Source organism: Rhamphochromis longiceps, linkage group LG2, assembly GCF_057381845.1.
Source record: "Rhamphochromis longiceps isolate RC_006_pf linkage group LG2, R_longiceps_female_GT1.1, whole genome shotgun sequence".
Lineage (NCBI taxonomy): Eukaryota > Metazoa > Chordata > Actinopteri > Cichliformes > Cichlidae > Rhamphochromis > Rhamphochromis longiceps.
Genome location: NC_140558.1, coordinates 32,951,660 through 32,974,987, shown reverse-complemented (window position 1 = coordinate 32,974,987; position 23,328 = coordinate 32,951,660). Strand labels below are relative to the sequence as shown.

Below are 23,328 nucleotides of genomic sequence, written 5' to 3'. Positions count from 1 at the left end.
ACAAAAAAGTTCATTTTTCCCCCAAAAAATCTACCGAAATGTGTGTTTTTTAATGAATCCATAATAATAATACTAAAAAATGAATTCACATTATCTGTGAATTAACAAAATCTTTCAATTTTATAGTTTCTGGGCATTCTTGAAAATAAGCCAGCACAACTTTTTTCTGTAATTTTATACATTTATTTCTTGCAATTTAACTCCAAAGAGTCATGCAGATGGAGTTCATTTACTTCAGCAGCATTTCTTTATCATGCAGGGGAAAAAAATATATGGTTGAACTTGCACTTCTTATTCTAATGTTAAAGAGGACATGAAACACTACACATATCGAGGCTAACACACATTGTGGAGCGCTGCTCTCAAAAACTGAAATAGTTGTAAGTAAGTAAGTAAGTAAGCTTTATTTATTAAGCGCTTTTCACAGACAGACAATCACAAAGCGCTGTACACAAATATTAAAGTATTAAAATAAACAATAAAATCAATAGACATTATATACAATGTAAAAGATCAAATGTAAATAATGTAAAAAATATAAAATATGTAGATCAACAAAAGGTTTGTTTGAACAGAAGAGTTTTTAACTGTTTTTTAAAAGAATCCACAGAGTCAAGCAAACGTAATTGTAGTGGTAAACTGTTCCACAGCCTTGGTGCAACAGACTGAAAGGCTCTGTCCCCTTTTGTCTTCAGTCGTGTACGGGGAACAACTAAGAGACTCTGAGTCTGTGAGCGGAGATGACGAGCAGCAGTGTATTTTATAAGACGCTTGGATAAGTAATCTGGAGCCTGGCCATTTAGTGCTCTGTATGTTAAAACAAGAATTTTAAAGCGAATTCTAAACTCTATTGGGAGCCAATGTAAAGAATATAAGATGGGAGTGATGTGAACACGCTTAGTAGAGCGAGTTAGTAATCTGGCTGCTGCGTTTTGTATTGTCTGGAGGCGGGAGAGAGATGATTTATCCAAGCTAGTAAACAGGGAATTACAGTAATCTAAGCGTGATGACACAAATGCATGAATGAGTTTTTCCAGTTCAGCTGAGGAAACCATATGTCGCAGTTTAGATATGTTTCTTAAATAATAGAAACAGGAACGAGACAAAGATTTTACATGAGAGTCAAGGCTCAGAGAAGAGTCAAATATTACTCCAAGATTTCGAATATTTGACTTGACAGATGGACAGAAAGATAAGATAAGATAAGATAAGATAAGATAAGATAAGATAAGATAAGATAAGATAAGATAAGATAAGATAAGATAACCTTTATTAGTCCCACACGTGGGAAATTTGTTTTGTCACAGCAGGAAGTGGACAGTGCAAAAGTTATGACGCAAAAATTAGAATACAATAAGAATAAATACAGTACACAGCTGTACAGAATAGAATAAAATAATATACTATATACAGTAGAATAAAATAGAATAAAAATATACAATAAGATAAAAATAGAATACGAATGCTATATACAACTGAGTAAAAATACAACGATGCCAGAAAAGATTATTGCACTTAGTGTTATTGCACATGTGTGGATGTGTGTGTTTGTTCAGTTAAAGTCTTTGTTGTGGAGTCTGACAGCAGTGGGGAGGAAAGACCTGCGAAATCTCTCCGTCCCACACCGTGGGTGCCGCAGTCTCCCACTGAAGGAGCTGCTCAGTGCTGTCACAGTCTGCTGCATGGGGTGGGAGACGTTGTCCAACAGGGATGACAGCTTAGCCGCCGTTCTCCTGTCACTCACCACCTCCACTGGGTCCAGAGGGCATCCTAGAACAGAGCTGGCCCTTCGGATCACCCTGTTCAGTCTCTTCCTGTCTCCAGCAGAGATGCTGCCGCCCCAGCAGACCACACCATAAAAGATAGCAGAAGCCACCACAGAGTCATAGAAGGTCTTCAGGAGTGGGCCCTCCACCCCAAACGACCTGAGTCTCCGCAGCAGGTACAGCCTGCTCTGCCCTTTCCTGTAGAGGGCGTCTGAGTTATGAGTCCAGTCCAGTCTGTTGTTCAGATGAACACCAAGGTACCTGTAGCTGTCCACAGCCTCAATGTCCATACCCTGGATGTTCAGTGGTTGCAGTGGAGAATGCTTGTGCCTGCGGAAGTCTACCACCAGCTCCTTGGTTTTACTGGCATTGATCTGGAGGTAGTTCAGCTGGCACCAGTCCACAAAGTCTTGAGTCAATCCTCTGTACTCCTTGTCGTCCCCATCAGTGATGAGGCCGACTATTGCAGAGTCATCAGAGAACTTCTGCAGGAAGCACTGGGTGGAATTGTGGGAGAAGTCTGCAGTGTAGATGGTGAAGAGGAACGGAGCCAGAACCGTTCCCTGTGAAAGAGGCAAGAACCTGACTGATTTTAGAATGTAGCTCAGGAGGAGCTATGATCATGGTCTCGGTCTTGTTAGTATTTAGAACGAGGTAGTTGCTTGAAAGCCAATCAGAAACCTGGGTTAAGCACTGGACTAGGGTGGACAGCCTATCCAGCTGATGAGGCTTAAAGGACATATGGAGCTGAATGTCATCAGCATAAAAATGATAAGACAGGTTGCTAAAAGATTGAATGATACCAGCTAAAGGAAGCATATAAAAAGTTGTAACACTGTCTGTGACACTGGATTGAAGAAATGTTTAAGTGGTTAAAGTGTAAGATTTGAGAGCATGTGTAGCACCTTCTTATGCCTGTATAAAACATTATGTCACTGGGATGGTCTGTTGGTTGTTGCCGCTAATACATTTAAATGAGTTTATTTTAGCTAATTAGTGACAGAATTGTTGTAATGTTTGGATTAGTACGGAGCATCTATTCAGTTACTGAAGGCAAATCATCTCAAGGTAGAAGACAGAATTTGTTGATGTCCATGGATTCTAGACTTAAGGTAGTTATTCACTACAAAGGATTTTCAAGTAAATTCACAACTTTTATAAACCCCTTCAATTAAAGCTGAATGCTTGCCGTCTAATTGTATACTTAATATTTGATTAAAAATCCAGTGTTGTAAAAAAACAACAGAAACTTGCTTTTTTTCCCTTCACATCTATTCTATTCTAATCATCTAATTATATATTAATTAATCATAATTATATATTAATTCATTAAATTCATTAATCCCCCAAAGTACACCCAACATTGACTGAATTAATAACTTAATTAGTAATTTGCTTACTTGTAAACCTCTCTTCATTTCCTCAAGCAATGAATGATGTCAGAAACTATATCCTGGAGCTGTTTCACTTCTTTTACCTTTGTGGGACTTCAAAAACCATCCTGATGTTTGCAGCCTCTTTCATGTGATGACTTCTTTGTAATTCTGAATGTCAGTGTTGCTTGTGGGTGGCTTTGATGTAGAACTAAGTAAGGAAACTTCACAGACAACAGATTTACAGTAGCAGACATTAAACCGTTACAAAGTTTTAGATTTCCTGTTGTCAAGTCTAAGTTTATCAGTTTATACACATGTTATTTATACACAGTGTTGGGGAGTAACGGAATACATGTACCGCCGTTACGTATTTAAAATACAAAATATGAGTAACTGTATTCCGTTACAGTTACCGTTTAAAAAGGTGGTATTCAGAATACAGTTACTTTGTTGAAATAAATGGATTACACTGCGGTACTTTCCTGTTTCATTTTGTCGCGGGTCAGGACTGTTTGGGTTTTGTTTGACAGCTACGTTCTGTTGTTCCAGGCGGCAGCGTTACGGTTGCCATGGTTACAGGGCGACGCTCTCTCTCCCTCTCTGCGACTGTGTTTCCTGGGTGAGAGAGCGCCTTTTCGTTGTTGTTGTTGTTGTTGTGCTAAGCTAACAGGCAGAATGCTACAAGCATAGCTCTAAAGAATGTAGCATCATGGGCAGTGTAGTCCGTGCTGCAGGGAGAATGGACTGCCATACACGTTATGGGTCTGTGAGCGCGAGGAGGGAGAAAAAGGGGAGTGGAAAGGTTGGAGTTGTCATCGAGGAAAAACGGGAGCTGGAAGCATGTAAATATAATAATAACCACTTCAGCCAAGAAGAGTGCCTGACGAGCCCAGTTGTAAGTAAGCTATTAAGACTCGACTGTACACCGTGTTCGTGTTTTCCTCCGAAAACAATAAGTTCCGTTGGAGCAGCCTTTCAACGCCTCTCTCTGTCTCTCGCAAGAAAAGTTGACTCACACATTTATTTGTGACAGAAGCAGTTTAATTTACAGACTACTTTTGCATATTACCACTATACACGGCTGCTTCGGTGCCACTTGATCAACAGGTGTCCCTACTAACAACTCTGCAGCCCCAATACTTCCATAGAGATTCTGTTCATCCATTGTTCATTTTAACTGCCAGGCAAAGTCTACGTTATCTTTATCAACACCAGAAAAAATGAAAAAAAAAAAAAACACGAATACTTCACATAGACAGATATATTACATATCTTTTATGCAGCTGTTTCTTTAAAGGTTGGCTACTTCACTTGAGTCAACCCAACTCATTCAGTGTGGCACAAATTAAAGCAAAAACTACCAACAAGGGTCTATCACCACATTATCATATATTACAATTAACATTTTATAATCGCTTCCCAAAATAAACATCAGTCCAAAAGGCAGCGGGTGGCAGTTGAGAGGTAAGAGTGTAAAAATGTAAAGCAGGAACGCCAAAGGGTTATAAATATACCAAATAATTCAAAGCTAAATATTTACTTTCATGTTTGAAGTCGTAGCTGAGTGAATAAAACCCTGCTTACATTCTTTCAGTCAGAGGAAAGCACTCATTTACGAGCAGGACTCAAGGTTACTTACATACATTACATATATGTTCTGTTCTTTTTTCAATCTTTATTTCCTGTTGCTAAAAAAACATATATATATACATAGGTTACATTCATTTAGTCAACTGAGAAGGACAGCTTTGACATTTCATTACCATCAATCTGATCTACTTGTTCTCACACTTAAACATCTCTAAAACTGTTTCAACAACTTGATACAAGATCACCATCTTAAAAATACTACTATTGTCAGGGTTAACCCTACAATCACTACAATCACTAGTAGAACTTGCATGTTTCTAAATTTTTGCAGCCATTATACATTCAGTCCACCTCCCTGCCTGCTTGCTCACATATCTCGCTTTCTAAGCCAAATTAGCTTATTCATCCAGAACAACCTCAAACGTCTCTATTACTTCCTCCTGTGCCTGTCCCTCCACCCCACTTCCTTCATCTTCCTCGCCATCCGTTTTTATCTGCGCCACTCCCAGTCGGTACAGAGAATCCCTGATCACGACCTCTCCAGGCTGGCAGGCCTTTACAACTTGACTGATCTGCTGGCTCACGATGTCTCTGCTGGTGAGAAAATCCACCAGACGGTTGTACAGGTAATAATAAGCAGTGTTGTTGAAAACAATAGGTTGTTTCAGCGCACGGCTCACAGAAGGAACGCTAGAAGAACTTTCTGTGGAGTCACTCTTCAGTGTATCTGACTGTTCTTTATCCGGAGCACTCTTGTCATCTTCCTCGCCCTTCTCCATCTCTATCTCAGCTACCAGGCTAACATAGGGCTCGAGGTCTTTGCAGACGACCATAGAATGATGTTCTGGAGCAGCAGGCTTCTGGGTTTCCTGTGGAGGATGAACCAGCCAGCAGGAAGAGGACTTGGTGATGGGGTGGACCTGCTGGTTCTCTGCTCCGGAGGACAGGTCAGCACTGTACAGCTGGTCCTGGAGCTCCGGACATGACACGAGCTAAAGAAGACAAAGGACAGTTTGTCTGAGGAAGGCACCACACAGAGTGTTTACCTCGTAACTTTTGAATGCAAACTACTATAATAACAGCTTATTTCGATCACACTAAACACTGGAATCACACACCACTGGTTTTTCAAAAGGGTCAGAGAAGCAGCCTTGATTTCTGCCCCACATTTGTTTCGCCAGCTGTGGGTACTGCAGGTCAGTGCAAAGGGCCACCTGACGAGCACTGTCACAAACATAGACTGGAGGCCAGTAGCGAGATGACAGCAGCAGATCAACATGGTCACGAGCCGTCTCTCCTTTCACCAAGTACTTAGACGCGCACATGACCTGGGCACAGGCATCACAGAGAAAACAATTATACTTTTTAAAGTGTGTAAAATCACTTTTGTTTGTTACTTCTTTAAAATACTTTGGTGTGTTTGCGCCAAATGACACTTGCAGATGGATGCATGTGATACAAGTTGATCCATTTAATTCATTTGTTTTGACACATCTGGATAACATCTGGCTGCTGTTTTTACCTTGTGGGGGCAGACTTTGGACAGCTTGCCAGCAGTGAGGTGTGCAGGGGGTTGTGTGGCAGTGGAGAGGCCGCTATGAACGACTGCGTATAAGGAGATCAGAGAGGCCAGCAGCTCATTCTAATTCATTCAAATGGAGACAGAAAGCAGGGTTTTATTATTACAAACTCTCACACAAATATGAGAAAATGAACGAATTAACAAAGCAAATTAATGATCAAGAAAACAGATTTTTGAAGATTTTGCTTCATAAGTAGTAAATTCAGTTCCAGTTATTTAGTAGGAAAAAAGTGACACACACACACACACACGTACCTTAGTGGAACCTGGGGCGATGTTTGCCCCACAGCAGTCCAGGACTTTTCTCAACTCGTCCTCAGTGTGATCTTCAATCTTGTCGAGTCTCAGCTGACTGTCGTGAATGAGGCGTACCAAAACTGATGGATCTCCTGAAGCACATGATGAACAATGCTGTCTTAAAAAATGGCTACATCCCTACTCCATCATCTTAAAGCAAGTTAACATATATTTCAGATCCACACTACTCCAACTTTTGCAAATGCTGCCTTCAGTTTTCATTAGAAATCTGTAGGTCTGTATTCAAGTCTGGCGAGACAAAACTGAGACTTTCCGAAATGATGATGCAGACAACCTTGATTTCTTCTCAGTCATATACAGTCACTAGTAACATTATTAGATACATTTTCCTAGTACTGGGTTGCACTTTATTGTCCAAATGGTGACAGATACAACAAAGTGCTGGAAACATTCCTCAGGGATTTTAGTCCATACTGACATGAATGATGTGACTCTCCGGTTCAACCACATCCCAGAGGTGCTCTATCACAATGAGATTTTTTACTGCTAAGGCCATTTGAGTGCAGTGAACTCACTGTCATGTTCAATAAAGATGTTTAAGATGATTTGAGCTTTGTGACATGGTGTATTATACATTAGAAGATGGGTACACTGGATGGATCCATGCTTCCATGTTGTTTATGCCAGATTCTCACCCTAAAATCTAAACGTGGCAGCAAAAGTCCAGACTCCTCAGACCAGTCTTCTGTGGTCTTATTGTAGCCTTGGTTTCCTGTTGTTAACTAACAGGCGTGAAAACCATGTGCTCTCCTACTAAAGTGGCCCATCTGCTCACATTCACTCCTGCATTCACACCTATGGGCAATTTGGATTAACCAATTAACCTATCCCCACTAACTGCATGTCTTTGGACTGTGGGAGGAAGCCGGAGTACCCGGAGGGAACCCACGCAAACACGGGGAGAACCTGCAAACTTCACACAGAAAGACCCCAGCCTGATGGTGGAATTGAACAGCACCTTCTTGCTGTGCGGCAAGATGCTGATGATGATGATGGATTTTTCCTCTTCTTCACATTATTCTCTGTAAACCATCTCTGTGAGATGCTGTTGTTTAGGAAAATTCCAGTACATTAGCAGTTTGCAAATTACCACCCCACGTGGCAACAATGCCCCAGTCAAAGTCATTTAAATCATAATTCTAATGATGTGTTTGATCTTCAGCAGGTTGTCTTGGCCACGTCTACATGCTTAAATGCATCGAGTTGCTGTCAGATGATTGGTTTACACATGTATTAATGACCTGTTGAACCAGTATATCTAATAAAGTGGCCAGTGAGGGTATATTAAGCTCAAATATTATGGCTAGGCTACCTGTGAGATTTCATAGTTTTGCTTTTTCATTGCAATGACTTCTTCTAGCAGTGGATACCGATCTAATACCCGTTACTAAATCACCATATTGGTGCAACAATCCCCTAATCTATGTTCTCCCGCCGCTCCTGTGGTTCTGTAACATTTCCATGTTATCGGCAGTCCGAGTAAAGAAATCCTTGATCTCACTTTTAGTATGTTTTTAATCCTCCGTTTCCTGTTTACAGCATCTTACGCACATACAGTGCACATGAATGGTCATGTGAGATGTGTTTACTAGGGGTGCAACGATACACAAAATTCACGGTTCGGTTCGGTTCGATACTTTGGTGTCACGGTTCGATATTTTTTCGATACAAAAAAATTTTCATGCCTTTTTAATTTGTCATTTATTAAAATTATAAATATATATTTTAACACAAAAGTACAGTTTTTAAATTTAACCCTAACCCTTGTGCGTGTTGTTTTTTAGCTCGTCATATTGCAGCCACAGAAATTCTTTTGTCCATGAAACCATAAAGCTGCACTTTCTTTTTGCCTTATAGTCTGATTTGTCATAACTTCTCCGTTTTGTGGTAAGCTTTTCTTTGGCTGTCACTTCTTCACCCTGACCTGTCTTATTTGGCTCAGCAGAACTAAAATATATATCTGTCTGTGAAGGTTCTCAGTCATCCAGGTCATCGTAGTGAAATATATATCCTGCCGCACTCACATAAGCTCAGCGATTCTCTGCGCGATCAACCTCTCACATGTTTAAGCTGCGGGAGATTTCACTTGTCATGTTTGCATAGTAAGCTAACAATTAATAAGACGATGTCAGAGGAATTGGTGCACAAATTATCATCACTCACAGATCAGTGCTGTCGCTCTCTATACACAGTTCGCGCGATTGCAAAGTGAAAGCAAAAAAACAAGCGCAAATTCAAACACGATTTCAATATGTCACATATTGACAGTGGCTCACCCAATGACATAATTACCCAGCTACATTTCTGAAAGAATGCAAAAGCATTGACATATATTTTTCCTTCCTACAATAGCCCGACAGGCAGGGCAGAGATAGCCCCGGGACATCGGGCTAGCGATATTGCGAGCCCTGTATCTGATTGAGGAATCACTCATCTTTGGAAAAGAGAGTTTATTACAGAGAAATGTCTCTTTCCAAAATAAAAGCTATACTATCCGCTTCTTCTGGGCTATATTCTCAGCAGCATATTAAACATATCAGGTCTCCATAAGGAGAATCCTGTGCTAACAGCTGTCTAAATGACTCGGCTAAAGTTTGTAGCATGCATGCTTGTTGTTTTTGTCTTTGCACTAGGATGATGTCGGTGTAAATGTGCAGTCATATTCGTTGTGTTCCCACTAGTGCTTTCAGGTTAATCTCGTTGAAATAACCTTAACGCCACAACACGGCAAATCTCCGTTAACGAGCTACCCTATACAGAGGGGCTAGACGGCCAACACGTTAACGAGCTAACTGCGCTAACACACTAGCTCCCACCCATGTAATTGAGCATTGCATGGCACATCCAACATACTGTTTTACTTTAGTCCATGACTCGCTTACCTTCAGGGTCATACGTCACATGAAAACCAAAATAATTCCAAACGCCAGATCTGAATGAGGGTGGGGAGGTCCACTTCTGTCTCGCTAGCTTGCCCTGCGCTCTTCCTTCTGACCATCCTGTCTGTGTTGAGTGCTCAGTGAATCTGCGTTCGACTACTCCGCCTAGGCTGCACTCTCGAGCCTAGGCGGAGTAGTCAAATGCAGATTCACTGAGCGCTCAACACAGACAGCATCGTCAGAAGGAAAGTTGATAAAATAAATTACAAATTTTGTATTGTTCTTTTTTTTTCTCCCCTTTGGTTTTCTTTCTTTCTCTCCCCCTCTTTCTTTCATTCTTTCCCCCTGTCCTATCCCACAGTCATGTCTGTCCCGTTTGCAACTGAAAATAAAATAAATTCATAATTATAATAAAGGTCAATCAAATGGACCAATATGATGATCCACTTAAAATAAATCCTCTTGGCATCTTTCTTGGCCTCAAGACAACAATTCTGATGGCTATAGATCCAAACGGGACACAAAAAAAAAAAAATTGAAAAAAAAAAAATTGAAAAAAATTGTATTGTTCGATACATATGCGTACCGAACCGAAAGCACTGTATCGAACGGTTCAATATCGATACGAATATCGTTGCACCCCTAGTGTTTACTACAAAACTGTTTTTTTTAAACACTATTACGCATTTATGTTCTTTTAGCCTTAAAAATCTCCATTATATTTGCTTGAATATAGTACTTATTGCACTAGAATTTAATCACTGGAACATCGGACACCCCTTAATAAAAATGATTTATGCATGTGGAGATTAAAATCAGCAGTAATTTACAGGAAGAACATACCCGAGGACTGCTCAGGGTGTGGCAAGACCTTGTCCTTCTCTGTGTTGATAACAGTGGGGCTCCTCATCAAAGGTGGAATGAAGGGAGCAATTATGGAAGCATCTACCCGTGTGATAGGGATGTCTGTGGGGAAAGCTGCTTGCTCAATAGCCTCACTCTCCATGGTCAGCCAGAAGTCATCCACATGTACCTCATCTGACACTGAAAACTCAGGCCAGGTAAACTGCAGAAAGGTCACAAGAGGACACAACAAAAGAGCACACAGTCAAACACATATCTAAACAAAGCAGCCATTGCCAAAACAAAAGTTATGTGGCATTAATTACAGTTGTTATCACCAAACTCTCACTTCTACATTCTTGAGCTCCAGGACATTGTTTGTGTGTCTCTGTGCAATTTCTATCTTTGGAGCAACGCCGCAAATGCCACAGATCATATCGTTGTAATCTCGGATGGTGAGGCACTCAAAGGCCCAGTAGCCACTCAGGAGAAGCTCTTGAATTTGAGATGATTCATCTGGATTAAGAGAATGGACTGGGGGCCAAAACCAAAGGAGAAAACAGACTGTCAAAGCCATTTTTAAAAATGTAGACCCTTACAAAGTAGAAGCAATAAATGCTGAGTGTAATAGAGGATTTTACCAGGATGACTGGGGACGTGGTCCACTATAGTCTTGGCTGCCTGATAGGGTGACTGGCCTAGTTTGATGCTGGCCCTGATCTTCAGAAAGAGGTCAATGCTCACCAGCAGTCTGTTCCCAATGTTGAACAGACCTGTTAGAATAAAGAAAGATTCATCCACTCGACGCCAGAGAATATGGCTACAGGCTAAACCACACCTTATAAAAAAGCTTCCTCAGTAAGAGCTGTTTATATCCACTCAATGCTTTTGGTATGAATACACAAGGAAAATATTGTTTCTCCATGGTCAGCCAAAAGTCATCAACATCATCAACAACCCCATCTGATACTTTGACCATATTGAGGCAGGTTGAAACGTTAACCTGTCCTTATATTATTAAAGGTTAGTATGGAGTTGAAAGACGATGACAACAGTTTTTGAAAATACTGATAGATTTGCATTCACTGGAGTCTTATATGCTAGGCTTTTAACCAATCAGTGAAATAATTACTGCAACTGGTAAATGCAACATTTTACTGCAGAAGCTGACCTTTAAGGGCACTTTTTGAAGAAGAGCTATCCCAGGGCAGGTACTAATGGAGTTAACATTTGAACAAGCACCAATTTCTTTTTTGAAAAAGGAGCGACTGATGAGTAGCAAGGCTAAAAGTAGTGGACTGCTGTCTTTTCTAACATTTTAAGCAAACAGAATTGCAGCACCCTTCTTAGTTTTACTGTTTTGGTCTCACAGAGCCACCGTTACTCATAATAGCATTGCTGTTTTGGTAACACTGGAATTTCCATCACGACTGAAGACTTTGCCAACTTCTTTTCTGTCCAGTGGATCACAGAAGCACAGTGTACTAAAAACTGGATAAGTCAAATTGGGAGCATGGGCCTATAAATGTACAGATGTTGTCAGAAGTTTACATACAGCATAAATGTCGTGGTATTTTGGGGTATTGTTGATTTTTTAGCTGTTTTTCAGGGTGTAATGATTGTGAAGCATACATCTTTAACAACTTTAGAAAACAAGAACTGGTGCATAGGATTGAATTTATTTTAAATTTTCTCTAATCCACATAGAGTCAAAGGTTTTATGCATTTTAAGCATAAGGTTAGTTCATTCATTTTTAAAAACGTTTAAGCTGGGGCTTTAGGAAGACCATTCCAGAAGTCTAATGTCAGCTTGTTTTATCCTTTCAAAACCAGTTTTGATGTTGTTTGGGATCACCAGCGAGAATTTAATAGGCTTTGGCCTCATCACGTTAAAAAACACAGTAGAACCTCAGCACCACTTATTGAAAGATTTAGATGAGTCTGTGTATGTTTTTGACCCTGTCTGGATTAGAGAAAATCCAGAATAAATTCAGAACCAATACTTCTTTGAAAAAGAACAGTTCAAATAAATAATTAAAATTACCATGGCATTCATGCCTATGATAACTGAATGTAAATTTCTGGTCATTACTACATATGTGCCAGCTTGTGCCTACTGAGAGCTTCTGCAGACAAAAGGTAGCCAGTCTCCTGAAGAATCTTTATTTAATTCAAACAAATCCCATAATTATATGTGCAATATACCTTCAATTGGCTCTGCTTACCTGGATGAAGGTCAGTGAAGCTGTGCAGGGCCAGACACTGAACATTGAGACAAACCTTGAGCTGCAGAGAGACTGTCTGCATTAGAGTTTCAGTGAGCAGCCAGCAGTTCTCCTGTCCTGCAACAGTGCTAAAATGTACAGATACAGATAATGTAAGATACCAGATATTACAATAATAACTTTTTTAGCATTTTTCAAAACACAGAGTTACAAAGTGCTTAACAGTTTGAATAAAAGCCACAGAGTGATGATAACCACACAGAAACAAAATCAACCATATACGGTCAGACACTCATTCCAACATACAAGCAAATAGTTGCAAATTACGGTCAAAGTCAAGGGGGAAAATATTAAGGGAAAGCTAACCTATAAAAATGACTTTTCAGCAGTTAAAACCAGTAACAGTGAAGTTGACCTGATGAGTGTGGAAGGCTAATCCACAGTTTAGGTGCAACAACCTCAACTGCACAATCACCTCTATTTTTAAAACCCTGGTTTAAGGATCGGAGAGGCCGGCTGCAGTGACGAGGTTTCAGAAGCTCTGCTATTTAAGCAGAGGTCAGAATTTTAAAGTGGATTCTCAAATTCACTGAAAGCCAGTGAAGGAATCAGAGAATAGGTGTAATATGTGACTGCTGACTAGTTTTTGTAAGCAGCCTTGCTGCTGTCCTGCTGTAACTGGGGGTTAGATATGGAGGACTGGGAGACACGTGAAAAGTGAACTACAATAATCAAGGTGGGAGAATACTAAAGATATTAAAACTAATCTTGTCATGCATCTTCTTACCTCTGATCACCTTTGAAGAGAGGGTAGTTACACAGGCCACAGTGAGTAGCTGCTGACTCGTAGTACTGAGGCCACCTAGACTGAAGCATGGTCTCTGCCTCGGCGCTGTTTTCCTGCTCCTGATCAGCCACTTGAACAAAGACAACCTGGAAAGTGTTGAGCTCCTGGATGAGGGTTAATGTTTCCTGAAGCTCAGTCTCATTCTCAGGAATCTGCAAAGAGCTGCGCAGCAGCTGCACCGTATTTTGACGCTGGATGTCTTTTTGGGCAGGACTAAGGGGATTGTATGGACACAGCAGAGTCTCAGACTGAAAAGGGGAAATTAAGAAATCAATGGAGACAAATGGATCCGTATTGAAAAATACAAAAATGTTGGTTTTAAAGTAAAAGTAAAGCATTTAATACATTTGTGTTCAGAAGTTGCTAAAGGTTTCTGCAATAATTATAGTGAAGACAAGTAAACGAAAGTGTTACAGCTGTAACAGCACCTTACAGCACCTGCACTTTGGAGAAAAATTGGAGGAAGGAAGGTTTTGTGTACCTTTGTTGCCTTGGCATTCTTCTGGGTCAGCTCGCAGCCACATTTCGGGCACACTGCAGGTTTGTGCCTGTTCTTATAAATATAGTCGCAAGATGGGTTCTTACACCGACCCCTGCCTCGTGCTGTGGACAGTCCCAAATCCTTAAAGAATAAAGAAGTAAATTACCTAAATATCAACAAACAAGCAATATAGAGGGACAAAAGTACAGGTTTGTACACAATTACAGCAAAATAAACTGCAAAGAAGATACTCACAAAACTGGAAACTGTTTGCTGTTTGAAAGGCACAACTGACAGGATATTCACTCTCCTGTCAGTCAGAGAAGACGTGGGCTGGCCTCTGTCAGCTGCGCCCGGAAAATCCTATGCAAATGCATGCAGACAGTTAGAAAGAAGAATTAACTCTGCTGTTTTGCAGTTCTGTGTGAGGTTTTTCTCTGTGTGTGTAACCATATGTATGTGTTAACCTGGTTAGCTGTGGTTGTTGGGACAGCGTGGCCGAGCTGCTTTAAAGTGCTGGGTTTGAGACCTGAGAAACTCTCTGGTGGCACTGTGGTTAAAAAAGAACCAGATCAACTGAGAGCTAAAACCTCAGAAAATACAGTCACATCGAGACACTTCATGATAAAATTGGTCTGCATGTGTCAAGAACAAGTACAGAGCAGACATGTAATAAAACCAGACAGAAGCCACAAATGTGGAAATTGCACAGAATGAAGAATAATTAGAAATACAGTCAAATGATCATTACCATTCGGTGAATTATTGTTGTGTGAATACTGACATTTCTCTTTGTCAGGTGGAACAGTTATGATCTGAAACACAGCACGACCTAAAACACAAACACATATGTTGACGCTGTAAGAGCCCAATTAAGCACATGCACCAAAACATTACTGCTGGCTCTGTTTCATTTCACCTGTGTTGTAGCAGGCAGGAAGGATGGGCCTCACAGGCCTCTTCTGCACAGTGGTACTGCTCTTTTCCTGGCCTTGGATTGAGGCACTTTTAGGATTGTCTTTCACTTGTCTAGAAATAAAAGAGTAAGTATGTCAAGTCAGATACAGTCTAGTGTCAAAACACAGAGGGCAGCAGGCAGCTGTTTTAACAGCACAAAGAGGAAATGAGTATAATTCAACTTCATCCACATTTTCAAAATGGCCCTTTTTTCCACACATTTTTGGCAGTTCTTGTTATTAAGGAAGGTACAGTAAGTTAAAAGAGAAAAAACAAGATAAGTGTGCATTTTTAAAAATAAACAAATCCACTAATGCACATACAGTGCTGTGAAAAAGCATTGAGCCACCTCAAATTTCTTGACATTTGGTAGGAAAATGACAAATACGGGCATACAGATACAAATCTACAAATACAGGTACATGCCATTGATTTTAGTGCCTTTTTATGCTTCAGTTATTCTGATATTATTGTTACATGGCTTAACAAATATTAAAAAAAATTCAAGTACGAGATTAAAATGAGTTAACGAAAAATGTTGATAGTCCTTCAGAAAGCCCTGAGAATTAATACTCAAAATGACTTTGAACATTAAAAGAAAGTATTGAAGAAAAATGTAAATATAAATGACAGACTACAAGAAGCAATCTTGAGACTTTTGCATTGTACTTTTCATACTGCATGCCTTCTGCAGCTAAAGCATAAAAGCCATAATCCAGCGGTCCCCAACCCCCGGGCCTCGGACCGGTACCGGCCCGTGAGTCGTTTGGTACCGGGCCGCAAGAGTTGAGGCTCAGTGTGAAATGTATGGTTTTCAGGGTTTTTATCGTTTTTCAGCGTTATTTTGTTATAGTTTTTATCGTTAACTCGGTTTTCCTGCGTCTTTTCACATGTGTTATGAATAAGTCTTCTTTTTTCGGTACCGGTACTAGTTTTATTTTGTTGTATTTTTCCACGACACCTTAAAGGCCGGCCCGTGAAAATATTGTCGGGCATAAACTGGTCCATGGCGCAAAAAAGGTTGGGGACCGCTGATGTAATCAACTTGCTTCTTTAAAAGAACGAACACACTTAATATCTGATTTAATGGCCTTGTGAACTCTCAGACAGTAATAATCTGCAGAAATGACACGCACCTTGTTTGAGCCGGTTGTTTGGTGCTGCTGCCCTCTTGTGGCAATCCAGCTGAACGAACAGGCTGCTTTCTGGCGCGCCTCACAACTTGTCCTTCTTTGTTGACTCCAGTAGTATTTATTTTGCTGACAGCAGCACCTGCCTTCTGAGTTGTTGGTTGTGTGGTTTGACAGCTTTTATTAGCTTTTTTTTTAGCTTTTTGCCTTGAAGCAGCTTGCTTCTCGTGTGACTTTTTTGCCTATTAAGAAAATGGCAGCCAAAACTAACTGATTAGAATCACAAGTAAATAGTGAATATTTTTTTCTTAGGTTTCATTAACACTTACAGCGGGTATCCATTTACCACCCAAGTGGCTCCCACACTCGGGGCATGTTGGTGGCTTGTGGCGGGTAACGTAGACAAATGAACAGCCAGGATTCAGACACCTCCCTCGACCTCTCCGAGTGTATGTCTTCACAGACTGATGAGAAGAAGAAAATATGTAACTTCAGGTCTTTCAAGTCCTAAAAATTAAATGTGTACTCTTCCAGATACAAGATTTTTCTTTATTTGACTAATATGCATGCTTACCATTTTATATGAAGGTTTGACACTTTGCTCTATGCTTGCTCTAACAGGGACCATCACCACCGGGCCCACAGAGCTCACAGTTGCCAAAGACTTGGGCTCCAGTAGGTTCTAGGGTAAGGCAAGAAGTAAGCAAAATACATGTGCTGTTATTAAAATTAGGTGATTATATAAGTTAATGAATATCAGTCTACAACCTGGCAGAAGATGGAGGACATTTAGGTTGTACCTGGGTGGGTATGATGGCCACCACCTGTGTGGTTTCCCCCTGTGTTTGCTGCACCATCGATGCACTGTAACTACTACTGCCAGCTTTTGCCTCATTTCCTTTCAGTATGACCCGATTTGCCATACAGTCACCAGAGCTCTGTGAGACACTGGAGTCTCCAGAAGCTGTTGCTTTCGGTGAGACAGAGGAGGAGGAAGAGGTGGGTGGAATTCCTTGGAGGGCAGGTGACACTACTGCTGTTTCCCCTGTTATTTCATCAACAACAATGGGGTGTTCAGAGAGTTCAACCTTACCAGCCAACCCTAAAGGTGTCAACCGGGGTTCCTGAATAAGGGAGACTGAGGGCAAGCCATTTTCAGGTGGATTCTCCGTAGACTCAATGCTGAGCTCTGATTGAGAGCTTCCCGGCTGGAGACTTGAAGAGCAGCCTTTGGACAATACAAAGTAACTGGTTCTTGGTAGGATTTTGCGGAAGCCTGGCAGATCTTTGGAGAGACTAACAGATGACTGAGGAAAAAGCACAATCGAGACATTTTTTATGGCCAAAAGAATTCATGATAAAGGAAATAAATGAATCTCACTGGAGGAAGGGCTTTTTAATCAGCTGTCTACCAGTGGCAATGTTTTTAAAAAGACAGGTTGACTTTGTGGAATAATGATTAATTTACTACTAGAGTGTCTACTAGTACAGTATTTATTATAATAAAAATACTTTTTACTGTTAAGTTTTTACTGAACTTTTTTAACTCAGATGAGGGAAAATCTGGATGTTTTGTTCAGAAAACAGGAGTAATTTAAAATCTGAATCAGTTACCATAGTAACAAATTCTGACTCTTCACGTCCAGCTAAACACGGTTACATGGTTTCTTTTGTTGATTCATAGCTGATATTTCAAAGAAGATATCCATCCATCCATCCATTGGCTTCCGCTTATCCTTTTCAGGGTCGCAGGGGGCGCTGGAGCCTATCCCAGCTGTCATAGGGCGAGAGGCAGGGTACACCCTGGACAGGTCGCCAGTCTGTCGCAGGGCTAACACACAAGGACAGACAACCATTCACACTCACATTCACTCGCACATTCACACCTAGTGGCAATTTGGATTATTCAATTAACCTATCCCCACAAGCTGCATGTCTTTGGACGGTGGGAGGAAGCCGGAGTACCCGGAGAGAACCCACGAAGAAGATAATGGAATGCATTTATTTGCTAAAGTTTAGGTATTCAATTCATATTTACCTGGGACTTTGATGTTCCAGGTAAATATGAATTGATGCTGCTGCCCTCTTGTGGCACTCCAGCCAACTAATAAATATTAGTTGACGACTGCCTTAACAAGCTGTTATCCTTGTAAGAGAAAGAGATCTAGCATATCTGTGGACATGCTAGATTTATTCTCAGATCTTCACTGAAAATGTTAACATCACTCACTGTTTAGAAGTTATAAAAAGTGATTGTTTTTCATGATGTGATTGGCTGCAGTGATGGGGCCCTCCTATTATATTTATAAAATCATATTCTACGATCATAGTAAGTCGTCCCTTGGAAATGACTTGTGTTGAATTCTCCCAATTCTTTGAATCTTTGGGCTGAAGGAGGGACAATACTCGGTGTATCAATGCTCAATCAACAATCATTTATTTCCATACAATTCAACAGTCAGAGCATTACAACGTCCGGACGGGAGAGATGCTACCAGAGGGTCAGGCACATGTCTCAAAATGGTGACGGGTTGCTCAGCTTTTTATAGTCTCTAGTGGCCCCCAGCTAGTCGTAAAAGCCAAAACATCACATTTTTTCTCTGTTACAGCGCCTAAGTTATGACCTCGGCAGTTGTTTCTCTGCTTTCTGTACGGTGGGGGTGTGGAATGTGGTCTATCTATCTCCCCTGTCTTTAGACACAGAGTCTCCTGCTTACAACCTTCTCTTCATGATTCAACAATTAAGCATGTCAAGAAAACAGTGTAACACATTCCCAGCAGATCAAGGATACAGAGTGATGCACATTTATCTAATGAACTAATATGTGAATATGTTCTGTTAACTCAAAAGTATAATGAGAACTAAACTACATACAGCTCACACACTCTATATTAAAGGGTATAATGTGATCTACAGCAGTATTCTAATTCAACTACTTTGATTACATATATAAGGTAACATATAATAACAGAATAATCTAATAATTGTATACTTCAAAGGATGACTGCATGTTCACATATAGCAAAAGTAAGGTTATGTACCTGCGTTTATGAAGGCTGCAGACATTTTTCAACGTTCTGACACTATTGTTCACTATGTAGGAATATATACATATTTTGAAAGATAGTCAAACACTATTGAGGAAGGTCTTAAATGTAAATTAAATCTTTTTTCCCATATATTGAACTAAGTATTTTTCTAATTTATTTGTAACAGACTCATATTGCCAGGTGAAAGTGCGCCAGTTTTGAATTCTAGCATAAGTGTTTAAGAAGGTTTAATCTACAGATTAATGGATTTAAATAATATGGTCTTCTCAGCTAATCCGATACGCTGGTTTGTTTACATTTAAAAAAAAAAAAGTTGAGACTGCAGCTTACTGTATCTATGCCCTCCTTCTCCAACTTGGCTTTTTCCAGGTAGTAGCTTTTCTCAGCTACGCTGAGTCGTTTCCAGCTCTCACTGATACGCTTGTTGATCTCAGACTGTGGCATATTAGAGACTCCGAGTTGCATAATCTGGTGAACATCAAAGTAGTATAGCAGATAGGCAGACCTAAGGCAGACAACACATTCCAAGTCTACAATTAGAACATGACATTTTTAAGACATTTTTAATGCCTTTGAAGCTCAGCCAGTGATGAGAGAAGGGTTGAAAACCATTTTATTCATGTTACCTAGGCTTCTTAGGTTTCTCCACACTGTCATCTTGAGGTTTGCTCTTCCTCTTTTTAAAGGATGTCACCTCCATTTGGCTGTAGGCACTCTCCACCTCTTCTGTCACTTTAACAACCTCAAAAAGCTCCACTTTGTCCATGTTTCCAAAGATCTAGGACAAAAATGACACACAGCAGGGGATCCATGTTTGAACTGTCAAGAAGATGGAATTTATTGCAGGGGTGTTGTGTCAAAGCGTACCCATCTCCACTTCACTTCAAAAAGGGAAGCACCAAAAATAGAAGCATTTAGGCTTTATTTAACCAAGTAAAAGTCTCAGGGAGAATAAAGATCTCTTATTCGGCAGTTAACTTGCCAAGAGAGCAGTAAAATAGTTGTAAATAAAAACACAAACGATAAGAACAGACAAAAACACACATTAGACGAGTGAATACAATATCTCGTTCACATGCAGTAAATTCTAAAGCTCAAATTGGAAACAACTTGCAAATTTGTTTTTATGAAATTCCATGTTTGCACATCTTAGCTATTTTATGCCTAATAACACAATAACATGCAACTAAGGCACAAATCATTAGCGGCCACAATGTTTGAACAGTATGACAAGGGTGATTTTACATAGTAACTGCAGTGCTGTTGACATAAAGTTTATTTCACCTCCTTTCCTCGGGTGATGAGAGGCAAGCAGAGGTGCTCATAAAGGCTATAACTAATGAAAAATAATACTAATAAAAGTACTGGAGTGTGACTAAAGGTTATTATTTGAATATATCGCTGCAAAAATGCCATGCACTTTTATCCACATTGCTCAGGGAGAGAGATACTAAACCAAACAAACATGTAAAAACCACCGCTCCTTCCTCGTTTTAAAGGTAGGTTTAATGGCGTGTGTTAATACTGCCCGCACGGTCAGTCAGTTATCCAATGAAATGCCTTCTTATTGAAGTCTTACCTACGACGGCCCAAGGTACTACAAACTACTCTGAACAACGTTTAGAAGTCGCCGAAAATGTCCATGCATTGTGTTATTATGCTAAGTAATGCTACGTGTTGCCTGTTCTTTACATTAGATAAAGAATTTCACGACGCTAGTAAAGGTGTAAAGTAGCCTCGTTGCTAGTCGTCTCATGAAAAAAGATGGCGGTTTGTTGCCATTGTCATTAACCAATCACATGCCAGAATGTATACATTAAACCAATCACGTAAGACGTTTTTGCCACGTGAAAGTGCAGTGTGCGTCCTACGGAGTAGTGCTTGTGGACACAAGCAAGCGCAATTGTTTTCCGGTTAAATGCCTCTAGAGGGGCTACAGTAGAGTAACAGGGTAGAGAGTGGCTTTGAGTGGGATACATAAATCGGACGCATTTAAAAATTAAATATTCCCCATAAATCCCAAAGCCAAAGAAATGCATTTGAAAAGTTTAAATGACGTGCATCCTGACAATGATTTTCATAACTTTGCACGACAGCGATATGGAAGGGAAACTCCAAACTTTTTCTAACCGTACTTTCTCATACGCCTGCCAACAGCACCAAATTTCCATTTGTATAACTAACGTATTGCAAAGCATTGATTTCCAGGCTATACCAATCGAGCGGACAAACAGCTGCAGCACAGACTTATGAGCCGAATGCCGATTAACGCACCGAGCAAAAATGGCGGATGACAAGGTTAGTGAGAGTGTGGTCAGGCTTAAAATGTTTATGTTGTGCGCTTCATCGTATGTTAGCGACTGCTAGAACAATAAAATATATTTTTCTGTTAACAGCGTTTATTTTGGCGTTTATTTTAACAGGGTAGGGATCACTTTTACATGAAATTGTTCGGCTTTAGTATTACCGCTTGTAGCTGTGATAACTTCGACAGAAGTGTGGAGTTTGTTGGAAAAAAACAAATGTGCTCTTCGTAAAACCGCTGGAGACAAGTTTAGGCTGACACCTGTCCTCGGGTAGATTAATTTCGAACTATCATATCATTTCTAATGGGAATTTGATTAACTGCTTTTATTACAGGATCCTCTGAAACAGTTAAGAGATCTAACACAGCTCAAAAATCAGCTGGATGAGATCCAGAGGCGAGTAGAGCACGAAGTATCTGCAGGAATTCCCCAGGTAAGTTATTACAAGTGTCCCAGATAAGTGGTCAGTACCTTGAAGCACGTTCTCCTTGTCTAATCTTGCTGTAGGAATATACAGTCGGTGGCCACTTTATAAGGTATATGATGCTATTACCGAGTTGGATCTTTTCTGTCTCCATTCTTTATGGCACAGATTAAACAAGCTACTGGAAACATTACTGACAGCTTTTTTTTCCCCCCCATCTTGACATGTAAGCATCAGATTTGTTGATCAAATGTCACACCACGTCCCAAAGGTGCTCTATTCCATTGAGATCAGCTGACATTTAAGTGGCATGAACTCATTGTGGCTTTCAAGAAACCAGTTTGACATGATTTGAGCTTTGTGACATCAGGTTTGAGATACTTTGTCTACCTGTAGGTAGATTTTGTCTGTAATAAGTCATCCATTCCCCACATTTTCATCAGAGACACAACAGATAAGTATAGTTCAAAATACCGAAAACAAAACTGACAATAATTTTGAGAACAAACAGCTTGTCGGACTGGGGAAACCTAAATAGGTGAGAACCGAAAGGAGCGTGTATAGAGGCGTGGTCCCGCTTCTGAAATTCCGATACTTAATCTCCAAGACAAGCTCACCTAGCACCAACAATCATGCCACATTCAAAGTCACTTAAAATCACCTTTCTTCCTTACCCTGATGCTTTGTTTGAACTTCAGCGTCTTGTCTTCACGACGTCTATATGGCTAAATGCACTGAGTTGCTGCCATGTGACTGGCTGACTGGATATTTGTGTTCATGAGCAGTTGAGTGGGTATACCTAATAAAGTGACCGGAGAGTGTATATCATTGTAAATGTAAAGCATTTCCGTTAGCAGTTGTATTACAACTGATGAATAAAAGTGAATACTGGTCACTCATTCAGACTAACGGAAGCTAAATTGTGATTGTGGTCTATGCAGAATATATATTTACCCTTAATGAAATATCTTCATTTGTGTATATTGTTTTGCCTTGTAGGGTGGTTCAGTGTTGGGATCGCCATTTTTGAAAGGCTTTTTGGCCGGTTATGTGGTGGCCAGACTACGTTCATCTGCCTTCCTGGGAGTACTGCTGGGAACAGTCACTGGCATGTATGCAGCGCAGAATTATCAAGTGCCCAACATTGAAAGGACCTTTAAGGAGTACATGAACAACTTGAAGAAAGGACCAAAGTAATCTGGGATGACTGTTTGTCTTTCCAGTGACTTTACAGAAGTACTACTCTTGGAGTTCCCGGCTCGTGATAGATCAGGACTTTTGCGTAGACTGAATTATGGATGTAAACATTTAACTCAAATTTTACTGGGGACTGAATTCTTGCTTCTTCTTTTTTTTCTTGCATTTTTGTTGTGAGGGAAGTTACATGCTACTGTTCCACTTGCATCTGTCCAATGTTAACCCTGACCTTGAGCCTTTATATTTCATGACCTGTCTTAGTTTTGGTCCAGCTGTTTACACCTGTCAGATTTTGAAGTAGTCATATAAAAACAATTGAAAATATTTCCTACATCTTTATTGTTCAGCTAAAACAT

At 40.3% G+C, this 23,328-nt stretch overlaps 2 protein-coding genes across 6 annotated transcripts; one reads left to right on the top strand and one right to left on the bottom strand.

The window, feature by feature from the left end:
* Positions 1–4,782: 4,782 nt before the first annotated feature.
* Positions 4,783–20,808, bottom strand: hmgxb3 (HMG box domain containing 3). 5 transcript variants are annotated; one of them, XM_085423969.1, is made up of 22 exons: positions 20,625–20,808; positions 19,913–20,022; positions 19,672–19,823; positions 19,376–19,550; positions 16,795–17,301; positions 16,569–16,676; positions 16,324–16,458; positions 16,001–16,236; positions 14,827–14,936; positions 14,659–14,739; positions 14,375–14,457; positions 14,163–14,270; positions 13,908–14,048; positions 13,367–13,674; positions 12,580–12,707; positions 10,996–11,127; positions 10,704–10,888; positions 10,355–10,577; positions 6,570–6,703; positions 6,255–6,374; positions 5,851–6,060; positions 4,783–5,724 (listed from the first exon to the last, which is right to left on the bottom strand). In XM_085423969.1, the coding sequence occupies exons 3-22, from the start codon at positions 19,809–19,811 to the stop codon at positions 5,131–5,133; spliced, it is 3,858 nt and encodes a 1,285-aa protein (XP_085280095.1). In that variant the 5' UTR covers positions 19,812–19,823; positions 19,913–20,022; positions 20,625–20,808; the 3' UTR covers positions 4,783–5,130. The 5 variants fall into 5 exon arrangements, with proteins under 5 accessions (XP_085280095.1, XP_085280086.1, XP_085280071.1 ...); XM_085423960.1 differs by lacking the exon at positions 19,913–20,022; XM_085423945.1 differs by lacking the exons at positions 19,913–20,022; positions 20,625–20,808 and adding an exon at positions 20,330–20,602.
* Positions 20,809–20,950: 142 nt separating this feature from the next.
* Positions 20,951–22,976, top strand: LOC146677569 (SLC35A4 upstream open reading frame protein-like). Its single transcript, XM_085424002.1, has 3 exons — positions 20,951–21,343; positions 21,686–21,784; positions 22,775–22,976. Exons 1-3 carry the CDS (start codon positions 21,329–21,331, stop codon positions 22,970–22,972), a joined length of 312 nt encoding a protein of 103 aa, XP_085280128.1. The 5' UTR covers positions 20,951–21,328; the 3' UTR covers positions 22,973–22,976.
* The last annotated feature ends 352 nt before the right edge of the window (positions 22,977–23,328 follow it).

Bases quoted from the DNA above. Each gene is read 5' to 3' on its own strand.
- hmgxb3 (XM_085423945.1), bottom strand. From the start codon at position 20,461: ATGGCATTTTTGCAGCGATATATTCAAATAATAACCTTTAGTCACACT. The intron at 11,128-12,579 runs GTAAGCAGAGCC...TTATTCTAACAG, and splicing joins CTTCACTGACCTTCATCCAG to GTCTGTTCAACATTGGGAAC. The intron at 10,578-10,703 runs GTGAGAGTTTGG...ACCTTTCTGCAG, and splicing joins TGGAGCTCAAGAATGTAGAA to TTTACCTGGCCTGAGTTTTC.
- LOC146677569 (XM_085424002.1), top strand. The intron at 21,785-22,774 runs GTAAGTTATTAC...TTTGCCTTGTAG, and splicing joins TATCTGCAGGAATTCCCCAG to GGTGGTTCAGTGTTGGGATC.